This window comes from Heterocephalus glaber, unplaced genomic scaffold (genome assembly GCF_053883595.1).
Source record: "Heterocephalus glaber isolate CG9 unplaced genomic scaffold, H.glaber_assembly_v1.0 deba00001666, whole genome shotgun sequence".
NCBI classification, from domain to species: domain Eukaryota; kingdom Metazoa; phylum Chordata; class Mammalia; order Rodentia; family Bathyergidae; genus Heterocephalus; species Heterocephalus glaber.
The window spans coordinates 19,580,676-19,599,441 of record NW_028258406.1 but is presented as its reverse complement, the minus strand read 5'-3'; the positions used below and the strand labels follow the sequence as shown (position 1 = coordinate 19,599,441).

The following is an 18,766-nucleotide window of genomic DNA, read 5'->3' as shown; positions in this document are numbered from 1 at the left end:
GGAAAGAGGCAGTATTACTAATATTATGAGCCTACTTGCAGAAGTGTGCTGTGTGTCTTTATGAACTGGTGACAGGGTGATTGGTCTGCAAGGAGCAGCTTTCCTTCTTCAGCCCAAAGTGTTCATATAAGCTAATGGTAGCTTAATGCAATTCTTCCTGTCTTCAAAACATGTTCTAACAACACAGGACTCCCACCTCCTCCTCTCTTGGTTCATAGGAAGCTCTGGGAAGCCCCTTTTGTACTGAGTGCCTTGAGTACTAAGCCTGGTTCCCACATCTAGTTGCATGTCAGTTGATTGGCTGTTTGGTTGAATGAATTTAGGAATAAGAATGAGAGATCAAAGCAGAGGTAAAGGAATTGAATCAAAAGAAGCTATCCTAAAACACAACAATGAGCTGTTCTTGAGGAATTAGTAAATTGTTCAGAAGACAATTCACATTTCTTTAAGTGGTAATCTTATCATTTCAGTAAATGAACATTCTCTCACTATGCTTCTCTGAAGATCAAAACAGTCATTTGACTGTAAAATTGTGATATATTTTTATAACAAGGAGGAAAAATTATTTTAGAGATAGCTCTTGCCAGATAATTTAGGAAGATGGAGCATTCCTCACAGAGAAAAAATGTGAACTTCTGTTTAAAGACACCTTACTAGGGCTTTTTTGTTAGTTATAAGGTCCCTAGACAGTGTCTGGAAAGAAAAGACTTGGAGAAAAGGGGTTAGATTCCCTTTGCAGAATGAAGTAACAGAAATTTGCAAAATACCATCTTTGGCTAAGGTTAATAATGACAGGAGATGAAAGAGAGATAGGAGAAAGGTTTGGAGTAGGGTAAGGAAAAGTTTTCAGAACAATAACAAACAGAAGGACCTTAAGAAAAAAGATAATGAGGTAAACTGAAGAACCTTAGTGACAGGTAGAATTCAATTTGAAGTTATTTCTGCATGCTGTGCTTACCCTTCGTTATCCTTAAACTGTTGATAAAAGAACAACGTATTAATATCAATGTTGAGTGAAGCAGGAAGACTGGTTTTCTCCACTTGGGGTAAAGAGAGGTGTTGAGAAAATAATCACTTTCAAGGATAAGTCAGTTAATAGAGGCTGAAAGAAGCCAGGATTGGTTTTGGAACCCAAACTGACAGCAGCCATGGTGGCTCAAGGCAATGATTTTGGATTAGATAGCAGGGACTAATTCAGGAATTCTTGTGACAAAGCCATTTCTTCTAAAAGAATCCAGAGGAAAGTGGACCTTTGGGTTAGGGGACAATACTGGAGGATCCTTCAGACCCTTAAGCTGAAAAAAAATTATTTAGCCATCAAGTCTTAAAATTGCTAAAAGAACCATGCTGGCATATTATGAATCATTTAAAAAATGACTTTGTGGGGCTGGGGATTTAGTTCAGTGGCAGCGTGCCTGCCTCGCAGGCACAAGGTCCTGAGTTTGATCCCCAGTACCAAAAAAAAAAAAGACTTGTGACTAAGATTGCAGGGTTTATGATTTTGTGGACTCAGGACCAAGCTCAGAGCTGTATCTTTTAAGTTTGACTACTATTCAAGATATAGTTTTAGACTCTGATTTTTTAAAAAAAAAAACAATATGATAAGAGATCAAGGGAATAAAGAACTTATTGCAGATAAAAGTTGATGCACTCATTTTTTTTGTATATCCTTTTATTGGTACATTTTAGGTGTACAATATAATGACATTCATCACTGGAAATTTGCACCTTTACATACTCTCCTGGTTCTTATTTTTTCCCCCTTCCCCTGCCCTCCCTTCAACCCCTTCATCCCTCCCTATTTACAAAGACTTTGTTTCCATTTTTTCATTTTCTCATATTAATTCCATTCCCTTCTTTCCTTTCCCCTATCCTCCCACTTCCCCTTCCCCTTTGCCCCTTTTCGTCCTATTTCACATTATCTATTGTACCTTTTAGTTCTTATTTACACTTTCAGTTTCTCACACTAGAGAAACTATTCAGTATTTACACATGTGTGTCCTGTTTATTTCACTTAAGAGTATCACCTCAATGTGCATCCATTTAGCAACAAGTGTCTCTAATTTCTTGTTTTTGATGGCTGAGTAGTACTCCATTTCATAAAAAAAACACATTTTCACATTTTCTTGATCCAGTCTCCAGTTGATGGGCATTTGGGCTGTTTCCAAGTTTTAGTTTTTGCAAACTGGATGCACCCATTTTTAAAGCAAATGTGCCTTGCAAAACTAGAGCGGATAAAAAGTCGTTGTTGGGATTCAGCAAGAAAGCAGCTCAGGGACCAGGGATTTAGCTCAGTGGCATCACGCCTGCCCCGCAAGCGCAAGGTCCTAAGTTCAGTGCCCAATACCAAAAAAAGGAAGCAGCTCAAAGAACTCAAAGAAGCAAAAACTCTACTGTATAACTTCATCTCTAATTATTATTTCTTGCTACTAACAACCTAAAGCAATCTCACACAAGAGTATATAAAAGAAGGCTTTTATTTAAGAGTGAGGATAGCCACCCAGAATACAAGTGTTCCCGTTGTCCAGTGTAAGTTCTCTAAAATGGTATCTGAGGAGTCTGGTTTTATAGATAAAAAGAACAAAAAGAGGTTACAGCAAACTGATGGTTACAGTTGCATTAGGCCATAAGAATAGCACAGGTCATTAATTGCTTGTTACTCACTTATGTTATGCATTCCAGGAATGATTTAGAGATAAGCAGGAACAAGTCATTCTCCAAGTTATTTATTACTGTAACAGCGTCAGCACTTCTACAGTAAACTAAATTGAAATGATTAAAGATTAAAATTAACTAGATCATGAGACTTTAGATCTCAGAGGATAGGATGGCTGTCCCACAACCCATGTCTGCGAGACCCAGTAGAGTTTTCAGACCCCCTTCCTTTTTGTCTTTACTGCATTAAACATATGCACAGATGCGTGTGTGCGCGCGCGCGCGCACACACACACAGAACCAAACATTACCAGATCAGGTTCTCATTGAGCTATTTTATAGACCTAAAGTTTTTGAAAAGTTTTATTCTCTAAATATTTTTTTTCTGTTTCCTGGACTGATTAAAGTAGTCTTTTTACCTTTACCATAAAAATGAGGCAGAAATCAGAAAGCCTAAAGATACAAGCTTTGACATGCAGATAGCTGTGAGAAATGGGAAAGGGGATGTTTCTAGAACCTCTGCAGTGAGTCCTAGTCTCCTGTGAGCCACAACAGCACAAGATGAATTAATAAATAAAGAAAGAGAGACTTAAGAGAAGAAGCTTAGCTTTGGGCCTGATCGGTGCTACTCTGGGCAGCAAAGATGAAAGACCCAGAGCTTGCCTCACCTTTATTCCATACTTTGGGAGTAACAGATGACTCACAGGGCAGCAGCAATAATACTAGAACAATGAGGAATTTATGCAGATGAGGATCCTAGATCACAAAGAATTTATGTTGATTAGGAATTTGTTCCTCCCCAGGATGTCGTCAGCTGATGTAATCCTGCCCTGGAGCAATCCAGCATTGAGGGACCAATGAGGCTCTAGCTGTGATGGGAGGCAAAAATGGAGTTAGGTCTTGACATGCCTGACATAGCCAGTCTGTAGGCAGGAAAACTAGGCCTAATCATAATTGTGAAATGATTTTTCCCCAAAATTATGTAGAATTGCTCCTAGCATACAGCAATTTGAAATGCTGTGTGTGTAAGCCATTGATTCTACTTATTGTTCATATATTCTGTGCCTATAGTTAGACAAATAATTATAATCTTGGGAGTAGAAATACTGTATCAAAAAAAACCGGAATTCAGGGCCAGGGATTTAGTTCAGTGGCACTGCCTGCCTTGCAAGTGCAAGGTCCTGAGTTTGATCCCTGGCACGGCAAAAAAAAAACCAAAGACAATACAAAACAAAAAAATAAATAAATGGAATTTTATGTTATTGTTAACCTTTTGCCCTCTTAAAATTATTGAATTCAAGTTTTGGAAGCCTTTGTCCTAAAAAGATATATAATTTATTTGTAATTAAAGGTGGTTTTTGATATCAGGCTCTTAATCAGAAGTGAAACCAGTGGACTGTAATAAATTTAAGATAATGGCCATCTTAATTTGACCTTACCAAACTTTGTTTTTCACCACTAAAAACTGTGTTTAAACACACCATACCTTTTTTTTTGTGGTCGCACCATATTTTTTAAGGCATGTGATCTGCCAGAAGCCTAAAGACTGTTCTTATATAATGTATAAACTGTTTTATCTGCAGTCCCTTTGCTTTTGGGGGAATACTCCTTTCTTCATCCAATGGTTACAGTTAGAGCAACAATTTTGGACCCTGTGACCCTGTCCAACAAATGGCTGACTGGCCCAGTAGGCATCTGATTAAAGCAGGGCCACAATCTCTCTGTACAAATTCTAGAACTAGAAGTGAGAAAGAACCCCAGTATCTAGCCAGGAAGTAAAGCTACCAGATGTAGTTTTTTCATCTATGGCCATGTTTCTTACCATGCGGACTGAAGAGATAGAAAAAGGCAGCCTGCAGAAAAGATAGAGAAGAATGAAAAAAAATATATGGGGGGAGTGGAAATGACATCCCCTTCACACACTGATAGAATTTAAGAAATGTACATTTAATTGTACTTAAGCATTTTTTAAGAGCACCTAATTCTGAGCTGGCCTGGGCTTGGGTTCTCTAAATCTTTCCCAATATCTGTAAGTGTAATTTGAATTTTAGTTTGCAACAAGAGTCCTTACTAAACGATCACCCCCCAAACCTGTTCTAATTTTGCTACTGAAATTCAGCATAAATGCCCTCACCCACACCTCGAGCTCCCTCTTCATACACAGATGTACCCCAGCAAGAATAGACAAATCCAAGGGTTTGAGATGTAACTTAGTGCCTAGCACATACAAAGCTCTGTGTTGTATCCCAGAGCACCAAAAATAAAAAAGTAAAAATAAAAAAGGGAAGTTCAGTACTTCAATGACTGCTATTTTCATTTGTTAAATTAAGGTATTAATCAGCTTCCTGTTGCTATAATAGAATATATGAGTCTGGATCATTTATAAAGAAAAGAAGTGTATTTGGCTTATGATTCTGGAAGCTAGAATAATGGAAACTAGAGAATAATGCCAGCATTTTTTTTAACTTTTGGTAAGGGCTTGGTCCTACTTTAATTCATAGCAGAAACCAGAAAGGAAGCAGCCACATTTGGAAGATAGAAAAGGGGGCAGAGCTACTGAGATGGCTAATCCATTTCCACAAGGAGAGCACTGGTCCATCCATGAGGGCTCTGCCCACATTACCCCAACACCTCCTGCTAGGCCTCATCCCCCAGCACTGCTGACTTGACCAAGTCTCAGCATGAATTTTGATGGGGATAAACCATAGTCAAACCATAACAGGTATAATTTATAAACAGTAACATTTGCCTTTTTTAGTGCACAGTTCTATAATGTAGAGCAGTTCCAAATGCCACCCCCCCAAATTCTCCCAGATTTTCTTCCAACCTTTTCTACCTCAGGTTCTGGCAACCAGATCTGTTTTCCACCCCTCTATTTTTACCTTTGCAAAATTGTCGCATAAGAAGAACCATACAATATATAGTCTTTACAGTCTGGCTTTTTTCAAGTAGCATGATGTACTGGAGATTCATCCATGTTGCTACCATGTATCAGGAGAGCATTCCTTTGTGCTGCTGAGTAGAGTCCATTGCATGGAGGGAGCACAGATCATTTATCCATGTCCCTTGGGAGGAATACGTGGCATATGTCCAGTTTTCTTCATTTACAAATAAACCACTGCAAGTGTGTACACATTTTCATGTGTTTGTGAACGTAGACTTTTATTTCACATGGATAAATACCTAAGAGTAGGATTGTTGGGTGATGTCAACTTTTTGTTCTGTTTTTTAAATTTTAGCTATTCTAATAAATGTTGGTGTTATTTCATTGTTATTTTAATTTGCATTACCCTAATGACTGATAATATTGAGCATCTTTTCATGTGGTCATTTGCCACCCTATTACTCCTTTTATGAAGTATTTATTCAGATCTTTTGTCTCCACTTTATTTGCTGAATTTTGAGAACTCTCTCACTCTGTGTGTGTGTGTGTGTGTGTGTGTGTGTGTGTATGTGTATAGTTTGTTTGTTTTTGTTTTTTGAGATAGGATCTCACTATGTAGTTCGGGGCAGTCTTGAACTCACTATGTAGCCCAGGCTTGCCTGAAACTCACACTGATCCTCCTGCCTCAGCCTCCCACGTGCTGGGATTGCAGGTGTGCATCACCACACCCGACTTTATATCTGTTTTGAATACAAATAAATAGCTACAATTTTCAGGGTTTTCTCATCTCCCTTTTCCTCTCCCATATCTTGTCTATGTTACCTGTGAGGTTCGTACTTTGCCAACAGATACTCCTGATTGCTTCTCTCTTTCTCTTTTGACTTCAAGGGATTCTCCCTTAATCATTCATTTATTCAGCAAATATAGTAATTGTTGTGCATTTTATATTAGAGCTGACCTTTTTTGAATTGGCCAGCTAGCATGTGCTTCCTCAGGCTTAAGATCTGATTAGTTACTTTATATATAATCTTAGAATTGCTGGCTAATTTGACGCATTTTGGTCATTTCTGGTTGTTGTCTTGTTATAACCAAAAGTATTTTGAAGATTTATTGTTTTTTCTTCTTTTTTCCTTTTTTTCTGGCTATCTCTGGGTCCAGAGCTTGAGATCTGGCAACTTAAAGCTTGCAGAAGACTGGTTATGAAATAGTTAAAGTTTCAGTTCAGTTACACTTAGTTTGAGGATTGGATAGATTACATATAACACTGAGACAATCATTCACTATCTTGTACCTCTTTGAGTTTTTTCTAATTCTTTCCATTACAATCCTTTCCTCTACTTTGAGAAGTGCTCCACAGTAGCAGAACTTGTTTTTATTATCCATAAGAGGTTTCTTTTGCCTCTGCATACATTTGCTAATGAACTAAAAGAATGTTTATCTCTGTGTAAAAGCTGGATAGGGCTCTGTGGAGTTTCTTTTCTGATATTCACTGGAATGCTGTATGGTAATGTTCTTGTGGCATTTTACTGGAAGGTATGAAAAACATGCTCCTTTGACATTTCAAAGAGGGTTAGTATTTATTCTGCAATATTGCACTGTAAAGTCTAAAAAGACTCGAACAGATAGATGGTTTCTTTCATTTTAAAACACATTTATATTTACAGCTATATATAGCTATATACAGCTATACCACTTTTAGACAACAAATACAGTCTTTCACATCTGTGTAAATGAAATTCATGTAATCCTTTAGGATTAATTTGCTCTCCTGTTACCTGTTCTTTCTGTTTCCTCTCCCCCAAATCTTTTCTTTGATTCCTTCTCCTTCATTTTTTCCTTCTCTCTCTCTTCTTTCTTTATTTCTAGCTCTCCATTTGTGCCCATGATAAAGTTCAAACAATGGATATCTATAGATTTTTCTTATATTTAATCAACACTAAAATTTCAGTGTTCCAACTTCTTATTTCTGCCACTTAGATATAGCATAATTTTAAAAACTTATCCTGGACACATTAATTGTTCCTAATTCTTTGTTATCACAGCTGTGTTAAATTTGTGTCTGAAACTTTTTTCTTTTTGTATTTAGGATCATTTAGAAATATTTTATCAGGCTAGGTTTCTTAAAATGGGATTCTAGGGCACCAGTTGATTAGTGTTAGAATGCATGATATCCTCACAAAGCAAGTATGACAATTGACATCGAATTAAAAAATTGGTGGATGAAGAAAAATATCTTTTTTAAGATTTTTTTAAACTTTGAAATAATTGTTGATTGATATCAGTTGTGAGAAATAATCAAAAGAAATCCCATGCAGCTTGCCCAATTTTCTCACTGGTAATATCTTGTGAAACTGTACAATAATACAACCAGGGTACTGACATTGATAAAGTCAAAATATAGAAAATTTCCATCACCACTGTCTCTCTTTGCGGGGGGGGGGGGCAGGGCAGGGTCTCATGAAATTCAGGCTGGCCTTGAACTCGCAGCCATCCTGACTCAGCCTCCTGAGTTGCTGGGAATGCAAGCATGTACAGTCACACCCAGCTAAGATCTCTTTTCTTGCCCTGTTGTAGCCACATCCACTTCTCCTGATCTCATTACTACCCATTATTGAATTTTGGTAACCACTAGTCTCCATTTCTACAATTTTGTCATTTTAGGAATGCTATCTAGTATACCCATCCAGTGTATTATATACCTTTTGGAATTGGCTTTTTTCACTTGGCATAATTTCTCAAAATTCACCCAAATTGTTGCGTTTATCTATAGTTTGTTCCTTTTTGTTGCTGAGTAGTAACCCTTCATTCTGGGTGTACCACAGTTTGTTTAACCATTTACCTGTGGAATTTCTGGGTTGTTTCTAGCTTTTGGCTATTACAAATAATGTTTTATGAACATGAATGGCCAGATTTTTGTACAGGCTTTCATTTCTCTGTGATAAAAGAGTGAAATTGTCTTGATAGGGTAGTTGTATATTTAGTTTCTTAAGAAACTGCCAAATTGTTTTCCAAATTTACAATACTGTTTCACATTTCCACTGCAAAGTATGAGTGTGATTTTGCTTTCATTCTTGTCAGCATTTGGTGTTATCCCTATTTTTTTTATTCTAGACATTCTGATAGATTTGTAGTAATATCTCACTGTGGTTTCAGCTTGCATTTCCTGAAGGATATAGAGATTGAACATCTTTTATATGTTTATTGCTAACTGTATATCCTCTGGTGAAATGTCTTTTCAAGTCTTTCACTTATTTTCTAATTGTTTTGCTTTTATGCTATTAAGTTTTGAGCATTTTTATGTACTCTAGATACTGGTTTTTTGTTGCATTTACACCTTGCAGCATCTTCTCCCAGTGTATAGCTTGTTTCTCCATCTTATTAATGGAATCTTTAGCAGAACAGAAGTTTTAGATTTTCATTCTAGTTAATCACATTTTAATTTTATTGATTATGCTTTTAATGTCAAGGTTAAGAACATTTTATCCAGCCCTGCAGTCTAAAGATTTTCTCTTATTTTTTCTAGTTTTATGTTTAAAATCCAAGATCTATTCTAAATTAATTTTTATAAAGTGAATAATATCCTTGCAAAATTTTTCTAATTTTTCTAATTTTTCTTTTTTTAATCAGTATTTTCTTCACATTTCATATAACTAAAGGCTTTATAAATTGAGTAACTGAATAATCTTACCAGTCACTTTGGGTCTTAGTTTATGTCTTTAGTCTTTAAAAGTGCCAAATTAAAAGGTTATAAGCAGGCTGGGGATTTTGCTCAGTGGCACCATGCCTGTCTTGCAAGGACAAGGTTTGGAGTTTGATCCCTGGTACGGGGGAAAAAAAGTTATGATTGGATCTTGTGTGTAAGGCCTTTAGTTTATGTATCTGGCAAAGAATAAGCACTCAGTAAAAGTTTACTTCTCTGACAGTGCTAGAGGTGGAGATGAAGCTAGTGGGAGAAGAGCAGATCCTGATCAATGTAGGCAATGGATATTGTTTTAATAGAGACAGAAGTACTTACCCCATCATGCATCAAATCTTAACATCATGCATTGAATCTTAACATCATGCATTGAATCTTAAAGAACAGAGTTTGCTAGGAAAAGGAAGGAAAATATTTAGGATAAGCAGGAGAGTGTGAACAGAGAGAGGTACAGGGCCTGAAAGGCTGTGTATGAGTATATGTAATAGTACAATCATTTGATATGAACAGAGTTTGATGTAGGGTTTTGGAAGCAGTAGGTCTCTGATGAGCCTGGAGAGGTAGGCAAGAGCCAGTTCATGGAAGGCACTAGACTTTTTTCTAAGCCAAAAGGAGATGTTGAGGAGCTTAAAGGAGAGAATGGCATGGTCAGATTTGCATTTCTTGCCATTCTGTGACGTGGAGAAAGAAACTAAGAACCTCTTTCACAGTTCAGTTGAAAGGCAAGGCCCAAACCAGGGCCATAATGATTAAGAATTCAATGTAATATTCTTGTCTTTATTTTCCATATACTAAACTTGGGTCTCCTCCAGAGCTTCTTTTAGAAAATCAGGCTAGATTCAGGTGTGGGATGTATGAGAGGGGAGTTTTGTCCAAAGGACTCTTTTGTCTGGCTTAGGCAATAAAGACTAAATGGTCCCTTCTGTTTCTCTAGGCTACTTTTGATTTCTTATGATCACCTCAGTCAGTATACCCAAATAATAGAAAATTTTTTTGTAGCTTTTTTGAGGTAGGATCTCACTATGTAGTCCAGGGTGGTCTTGAACTCACTATGTAGTCCAGGCTGGCCTCCAACTCGTGGTGATTCTTCTGCCTCAGCCTCCCAAGTTCTGGGATTATAGGCACACACCACCACTCCTGAATGGAAAACTCATATTTTAAACTTACTTCTCACTTTTTAAAAATTAAGGCACCATGATGGAAGAGTAGTAAAGTGAAGTGGAAAAAATTACCAGCAAGCAGGTCTAAGAAAAAAAGAATTTGATTCTAACAGTTTAACAAAATTTTAATTTCATTTTCTTATCTATTTTCCTTCCTTATCTATGAAGGTTTAAAATTTTCATCTGGAATAAAGCTAAAAAGAAAAACATTAGAAAGAATTCAGTTCTGTCATATTTGCTACGATTTTATATCCTTCGGCTCCATTGTGTTTACTACTGTGAGAAATGGACTTCTGACTGGTCCGATTTCCCACATTACAAATCCTGTGGGAAGGAACTGCATGCATTTTGTGGACTTTGTGTTTGAAAACATAGCTTATTAAAGATAAATGAAAAGAGTAAATTAATGTTTTAAAGGATGGTACTATCTTTATATATATGAGTATTTCACACACCATACAATTCATCCATTTAAAGTGTACAATTTAATGGTGATTTGTTTCTTTAACAGGGAAAAAAAGATGTAACCCAGATATTTAACAACATCCTGAGAAGACAGATAGGCACTCGGAGCCCTACTGTGGAGTATATTAGTGCTCATCCTCACATCCTGTTTATGCTCCTCAAAGGGTAGGTGCCTGGCTTCCTTTCAAGTAGATTTGAGTTTAAAATAATTGTTGAAAGTACATAAGATGGGATTGTGGCTGAGTGCTAGAGTGCTTATGTAGTGTGCACAAAGTTTTGGGTTGGATTCCTAATACCACACACACAGAACATACAACATTAGCCTCGTTGGGAGTATGGTCACTTTGGAACTGCTGGATGGGTATCTACCATTCTTGAGATCAGCCCTCCAAGTCTGTATCTCTAAGAAAACTTAGGCTTCTTTTTTTTTTTTTTGGTACCAGAGATCGAACTCGGGTCCTTCTGCTTTCGAGGCAGGTGGTGGAACCACTGAGTTAAATCCCCGGCCCCCAATTTAGGCTTCTTTTAAAAAAAAACCTCTTGTTTTCACCTTTATAATTCTAAATGTTATATTCCATTTATTACCTCTTTTTCTTCCAGTTTTCTGCTATAATATTCAACTATATGTTCCAACTATAATATTGTTTGTGCCTCCCAGCATGTGGTATTCCTAGCTGTGCAGTTGCATGATACTGAGTCCTCTTATTACACACATGCACTGTACACACACACACACACACACACACTCAAATAAGAGTACAAGAATGTTTTAGTAGCTAGCATCTGCCAAAGTGACATGCTTCTACATGAGGAGAGACTAAACATTACTGTGTATATGTGGGGCCATGGAGGAGCCAAAAAACTGAAGTGAAGTCGGATAATAGAATCCTTGATTATTATTTTTTATGTCTACTCATTTACAGGTGTTTCTTAGACATTTTTGAGATTACTCTAAATCTAAAGACTGGACATGTGGGTGCAGCAGTGGCTGGGATCACAAGACTGTTTTCTTTCCCTACTGTTATTTAATTCCATCATGTCAAATCAGCATGGCTTTTTTTTTTGGTACCAGTGATCGAACTCAGGTCCTTGCACTTGCGCAACAGGTGGCAAAACCACTGAGCTAAATTCCCAGCCCTTGGCTTTTTATTTTATAGTATTTATGTTTTCAGTTCTGCTGTTCCATACAATCTATCTCATCTGTGTGTTCCGTCCCTCTAGCATTCAATTGTATTAACACATAGCACAGATTAAAAATCTGATATATCAACAAACAATACTTCTTTGCCTCTTCCTTCTCCATCCCTCAGTCCCACTGCCAGAAACAACCACTTTCTTCTTTTGTGTTTATTCATTATTTTCTGTCATATATTTATCTCTGTATTCCAAATAATGAACTTATACTAACTTTTTGGTTTATCAAATTTAAACAACATGTTTTTTAGCTTTTTTGCTGCCACTATTACTCTATTTCCTTCCCCTTGTCCTCCCAATATATTTTATCACTGATTTTTTTGGTACCAGGGATTGAACTCGGGTCCTTGCACGTGTGCAGCAGGCGGCAAAACCACTGAGCTAAATCCCCAGCCCTTTATCACTGTTTTGAATCACATTTAGATTATTGTGACTATGCTGTTATCATTGTTGAGCGAAGAAGTATGCTATGATTACTTTGGATTTTGATGCAAAATAATGCTTCTACTGAGGAATCATGTCTTTCAGTTCTGGAAAAAGAAATATATTGTCTATTAGTTAGAGTATACTAAATTTCTATAATAAATAGACCCCAAAATGGAGTGGTCCCATCACAAGATAAGTATATTTTTCACATGGCAGTAGCAGGCAGATGGTCTAGGTCAGCAAGACGTTTTGCCATTATCAACATGTGCTGTCTAAAATCACTTTGTTCACTGCTGTTTCAGCCCATAGGAACATGAAAATATGTAAGAGAATTTATGTGTTTCAAGAATACAAGAATTCTAGTGTGGCTAGAGGTCAGGAAGAGTCAAAGGGAAAACTCATATTATGAAGGGAAGGAGTATAAAGCTGGAAAGACAAGACCAGATGTGGAAGAGCCTTCCACACCCTACCAAGGAGTTTATATGTCATTCTATAGGCAACCTAGAGTCACCCAGGAATGAGTTCTGGTGGTGGTGTGGAAAATGCTTTAACAGTGTTGGCAAGCCTATGGCACCTATGCCACAGCTGGCTGTTTGTTATCACTGAAAGCTCTAACGGATTCACCATCACTGACTTAGAGGTTTGGGGGCCTGCAATTCTAGCTTGGAAGAGTCCAAGAAAGAGTGATGAGCATGGGAATGAAGAGAGTAGCTATTTTAAAGCATTTCAATTTTTTCTGATTAAAAAGTAGCATATATTTACTATTTAAAGAGTTAAACGTTTTAGAAATGTTTAATGTAAAAAGAGAGGGCATCTCATAATCCCTCCCAACCAACCCACTGATAACAATTTGGTGACTACAGCTCTGGTTTTTCTTCTCTATTGTAATGATTATTTTTCTGCTGGTTTTTTTTTTTGTACCAGGGATCGAACTCAGGCCCTTGCACTTGTGAGGCAGGTGGCAGAACCACTGAGCTAAATCCCCAGCCTTATTTTTCTGTTTTTTAACTCATTCCTTCATGTCCTGTTTTGTAGATACCACTTACTGAGTGCTTGCTCTGTGTCAGGTACGGCATCTAATGTCATGTGTGGATTAGGTATTATCCATCCTTAGCATTTTACAGATGAGGAAATTGAAACAGAGAGAGAGAGAGAGAGAGAGACAGAGAGGATATCGCTTAAAGTTAGACAGCTTAGAAGTAACAGAGCCACATTTTTCAATCCAAATCTGATACTAAGCACCATGTTTTTTGCCATTAATATATCCTTAAGAAGATTTGAGAACCGTTCATATGTAAAGGGAGAGGGAACTGTTGATCCTCCTGAGGACAGGGTAGAAGTCCTAACTGCAACTGTTGCACCACAATTGGTTTTATCCATTACTATTTTCTAGTTCAGCTTGGAATGAATGCTACAGAGTTAGTCCTCTGTTGAAGGTGAGGATTTTTACTGTATTGCCAGTTGTGAACTTCCTTGAAAACTTAGGAAATAACCCAATTGGTACATTTATGCATCAAACAATAATATTAGGGATATAATAGTAACATGCTATATTGAACCACAGTTTAACCAAAAAGAATGTAAGGCCAGAAAGAAGCTGACTCTTATCTATCAAGGAGAATCATCTGAACATGTAATACAAAGCATTTGAAGCCCAAGTTCTATGAAAAGGGCTTTCATAAAGGACTTTTCATTCTAAATGAATTTGTTCTCTGACTTGAGCAAATGATACTCCAGGGCACTGAGAAGACTTGAGGAGGTCACTAAACTTTTCTCAGTGATCCGTAAAACTCTGGGGCGAATGGCAGATGTTCCCTAAGTCTAATGTTAAGAGAATGTTTCCTAGTACTCCTATTTTTAAAAAATGTATTACAAAAATTTCAGCCATATGCAAAATTAGTAAAGAAACTTCACGTACCCCCAATCACTCAGTCTTAGCAACCATCATTATTTTGCTGTGCTTCTTTCCTCTATCTCCCCAGTGCACCCCACCCTCCCATTTGGGTGGGAGGGGCTATGATATTTTCAAGAAAATCTCTAAGCACTTCAGAAAGCTTCCTAAAAATAAAAAGATAATTTATATATAGCCACAATGTCACTATTGTACTTTTAAAAATTAACAGTAATTCTGTAATAACAAATACCCAGTTCATACTCAAATTTCCTTGATTGCCAAATAAAAAGGAAAAAAAATCTCTTTTCGTAGTTGATCGAATATTCAAATAAGCATCCTAAAAATATTTAGTTATTATATTTAGGTGTAATTTTTACTTAAGTCAAAAAAGTTTAAGTTCCTTTCATTTAGATCAACTTTTGACCCTCCTACACACCTGCATTCATATGCTATTGATTTGTTAAAAAACTGAATGATTTATTCTACACAATATCCTCCATTGTGGAGTTGTCGCAGTACTTTCATATAGTATCATTTAACTTGTCCCATTATGCCGTATGTTTCCAGAGTTCATATTTAAATTAGAGTTCAACTCAATTTTTCTTTTAATAATATTTTGTAAGTGGTTCTATATAGTTTATATTTCAGCACATCAGGAGACATACTTTTAGTAATGTCAACATGAGCGATGAGCCTAGATGATTACAATCTAATTCATTATAGTTTCCCATGCCGAATGTGGTGGTCCATGCCTGTAATCCCAGCACTCTGGAGGCTGAGGCAGGAGGATTGCCATAAGTTCATGGCCAGCCTGGGCTACATAGCAAGACCGTCTCTCAAAAAAAAACAAAAAACAAAAAATAAAATAAAATTTCCCATCAACCTTTCATTTAATGGTTTACCATCAATTGATAAACATTGCCTCATTCAGTCATTTCATTAGGGATTACAAAAAGTTAATTTTCAGAATCAGTCATTCCTTGTTTATTTACTGGCTACAGTAGTTTTATTGATAATAACTTTTCTTCATCCACTACTATCATTAGGTTACTCCAGGTAGATCTCATATGAGAGAGGCAGAATAAATGCTTAATTACTTTCAGTTATCAGTTTATAGAGTAATAAGTTGTCCTAGAAACTCCCGTGGTATTCAGTGAGTTTTATTTCTCTCTCCCACAGTATCTTTTTTTTGGTACTGGGAATCAACTCAGGACCTGGCGCTTGCCAGGTAGGCATGGCACCTCTGAGCTACGCCCCCCCCACTGTATCTTATTAACTAGTGTATTTCTTCATATAAATATATATAAATATTGAGTTGCACACATTTTCTTCTTAATGCTAACTTGACAGTCTGGCCCCTTCTGAGTAATGTCTTTTGACATCACCAAAATAGTTTGTGAGAACTTCTTTGCTTTCTAATGCAGTAATATATACCAGGCCAAACTTGTACATTTCCTGACACAGACATGGAATTTCTGCCAAGAACCTTGGTTCTCTTTTGTGAGGAATAGTTCTTAGGGATTACAATCTGGATGCTAAGGGTGCTCATCAGTATTAAATTGTTACTGCTTTCTAGGCCTGTTCAGTGAGCAAAGTTAATTCATTATTTCTAAAGTAAGCAAATGTTTCTGTATTAGAAGCAAACTTTCTTGACTCTATTGAGCAGGCCAAGTGTTTGAAGAATAAAAAGTTTTCTAAGTACATCTGACATTGTTTGCTCCCAACAGTAACAAATGTCATTTTCCCTTTCTGTAATATAATCTTTGTTCTTGAGTTTCTTTGTACAAGATTTTTCTTCTAGCCATATTCTATGTAATGATTACTGTAGCTCGCTGCTAGTTGAGACAATTGCTCTTGCATTTTGGCTTTCATTAAGTTTCAAAGGAATCCTTTCATATGCTGTCATTATTTGAATGATCTCACATGTACAGTAATGTTAATTATATCCTAGCCTATATTAGCCAATTATAAATTAGGAAGGAAGATATGATTTGATTCTACAAAAACAGTGATTTGGCATTCATCAGATTAACCTTAATTGGAAACCTGCCATAGGCTAGTCATGGGAAACATAGTGATTAGTCATGGTCCTGCCATCAGAAAATTTATCCATAAGTAGAATAGCTTAGGTGAGATAAATATTGATTCTTTACCAGACCTAAGCATATTAGTGCTATTAGAATTTGAGACTTAAGAGAAGCTTAATATATGGAGGACTTCTTTATAAAGTAAGCAATAACCTATGAAAAGTTAGTCTTTTAGAAGGTGGTCAGGTTGAAATGATTATGTGAATTAAAAGTTTCGTGGAGGGTATTGAGGACAATCAGGAACTTCCCTATATATGTATTCTACTATATTCGTAACCTTAAGCAGTTATCATCTCAGAAAATGACATTTTTACCATTGGGGACAAATTATTGGATGAATTGCCCAAGAGGAGGGGTTTTTTGGGGTTTTTTTGTTTTGCTTTGCAGTTCTGGGGAATCCAGCCTAGAGCTATACTACCACTCAGCTACACCCTTAGACTTTTTTTTTTTTTTTTGAAACGCGTCTCATATGCCTAGGCTGGCCTTTAACTTGCAGTCCTCCTGTATCTCAGCCTCCTGAATAGCTGGGATTGTAGGTGTGTGCTACACCTGGCCAGAGGAATATTTTTAAAAATATTCTCTTGATTCTCAAGAATAAATCACCAGTGTATCACAGATGGTTCCAATAAACTTAACGAAAGGGAAAAGAGAACTAATTTTACCCAATAGTTGGAAACTTTCATAAATTGTCTCAATTTGGAAATTGAATTAGAGATGTTGGCTAGAGATCATATAGCTTTTGTAAAAGCCAGACTTTGAGTCTCACTACATTCTTCTAGTATCAGTCAGAATTTGAGGTTAATTAAATTAATTATATGCCCTCTTTCTGAAAAAAACATTATGCTAGGCACTCTTTGGAGACTGGGGTGGAGCAGAGGAACATAGACACCAAATAGGGATGGGGGTGGAGAGAGAGGGGAAAGTAACAGAATAAGTAAAGTGAAGCAAAGGAAATAGATTAGGCAATTGATATAATCCAGAGTGAGAAAAATGGTAAAGAGAAATTATAGCCAAGCTGTAGTTGGAGTATGAAGGAAGGAGAAAATAATTCTGAATGGTGGATGATTACAAAAGACTTCAAGGGGTGGCATTTAAACTAAACCTTGAAAGATGAGAAGCTCAGTGGAAAAAATGAGGGGCATTCTACTTGAGGAAATGGCAGGGAAATTTCTCCAGGGAAGTGGAGAATGGGATGGGAGATGAAACTGAAAAGTTAGATTCCAAATGATGGAAGTCTACAAATGTATTACTAATAAATCTAGATTTTAATTGTTGCCCCTTTCTATGCTTCAACACCCTTTATTTTATAGACTCTTAAATATGCTATCAATAATTGACAGTATTTTTTCCTTGACATTTCAGAAAATATATCCCTGTTTATAACATCTTTAATAATATCCCAGCTTATAACTATTCAATATGTGTTAATTTCTTGCTTTAGTGCTCCAAAGGCTCAAACTGAGACCAAACCACTTAGCTTGGCCCACAGCCCTTTCCTACCTGGAGTCGCACCACTCACTAACAGTCCCAGCATTTACCACTCTGGCTATCTTTATTCTCCTCTAATTCACCAAGCTAGTTCTTGCCTTGGAGTCTTTGCACAGTTGCCTGGTATGCTTTACCTATTTCCTTCAATCTAAAGTAAAAATGAAATAATCGTCCACACACATACAAGATTAAGTAGTCATCCTCTATAATATTGCCCTGTTTATTGTCTTCAGTTTTCATAGCACTTCTGAACATATGAAATTGTCTTCATATTGCTTAATCTCACTCCTCCCTTCACCAGACAACATTCTCACTAAAATATAAGTGTTGTCATGGTAATGACCTTGCTGTTTACTGCAGTATCACCAGCATCTGGAATAGTGCTGGGCAGTGGAGAGTGAATGAATAATGCTTGAATGAACGTGACAAATGGTATCTGTTTTTCCATTGGTAGTAGTACTGAAATGGATCTTTTGACATCACTGATATTATTTTGTTAATGAGATAACAAAGTTTTCTGTTTCCCTCTTATTTACACTGTAGATATGAAGCCCCACAGATTGCCTTACGTTGTGGGATTATGCTGAGAGAATGCATTCGACATGAACCACTTGCCAAAATCATCCTCTTTTCTAATCAATTCAGAGATTTCTTCAAGTATGTGGAATTGTCAACATTTGATATTGCTTCAGATGCCTTTGCTACTTTTAAGGTAAAAATGTTTTTTCAGAATCTGCTAGGTCCTTTTAAGTGTGGTCTCTAAAATGACTATTTTATTTTTTGCTCTGTGGTACTGGGGATTGAACCTGGAGCCTT

The 18,766-nt window shown here is 36.7% G+C and overlaps 1 protein-coding gene across 18 annotated transcripts in view; it reads left to right on the top strand.

Moving 5' to 3' along the window:
- The window catches only part of Cab39l (calcium binding protein 39 like), a 210,195-nt gene that overhangs the window by 114,081 nt on the left and 77,348 nt on the right, over positions 1-18,766 (top strand). For all 18 annotated transcript variants that reach the window (XM_087197450.1, XM_004844158.4, XM_021257834.2 and 15 more), the window contains 2 exons: positions 10,908-11,026; positions 18,494-18,662. In XM_087197450.1, the coding sequence (XP_087053576.1) occupies positions 10,908-11,026; positions 18,494-18,662 (288 nt within the window). The remainder of the gene's footprint in view (positions 1-10,907; positions 11,027-18,493; positions 18,663-18,766) is intronic.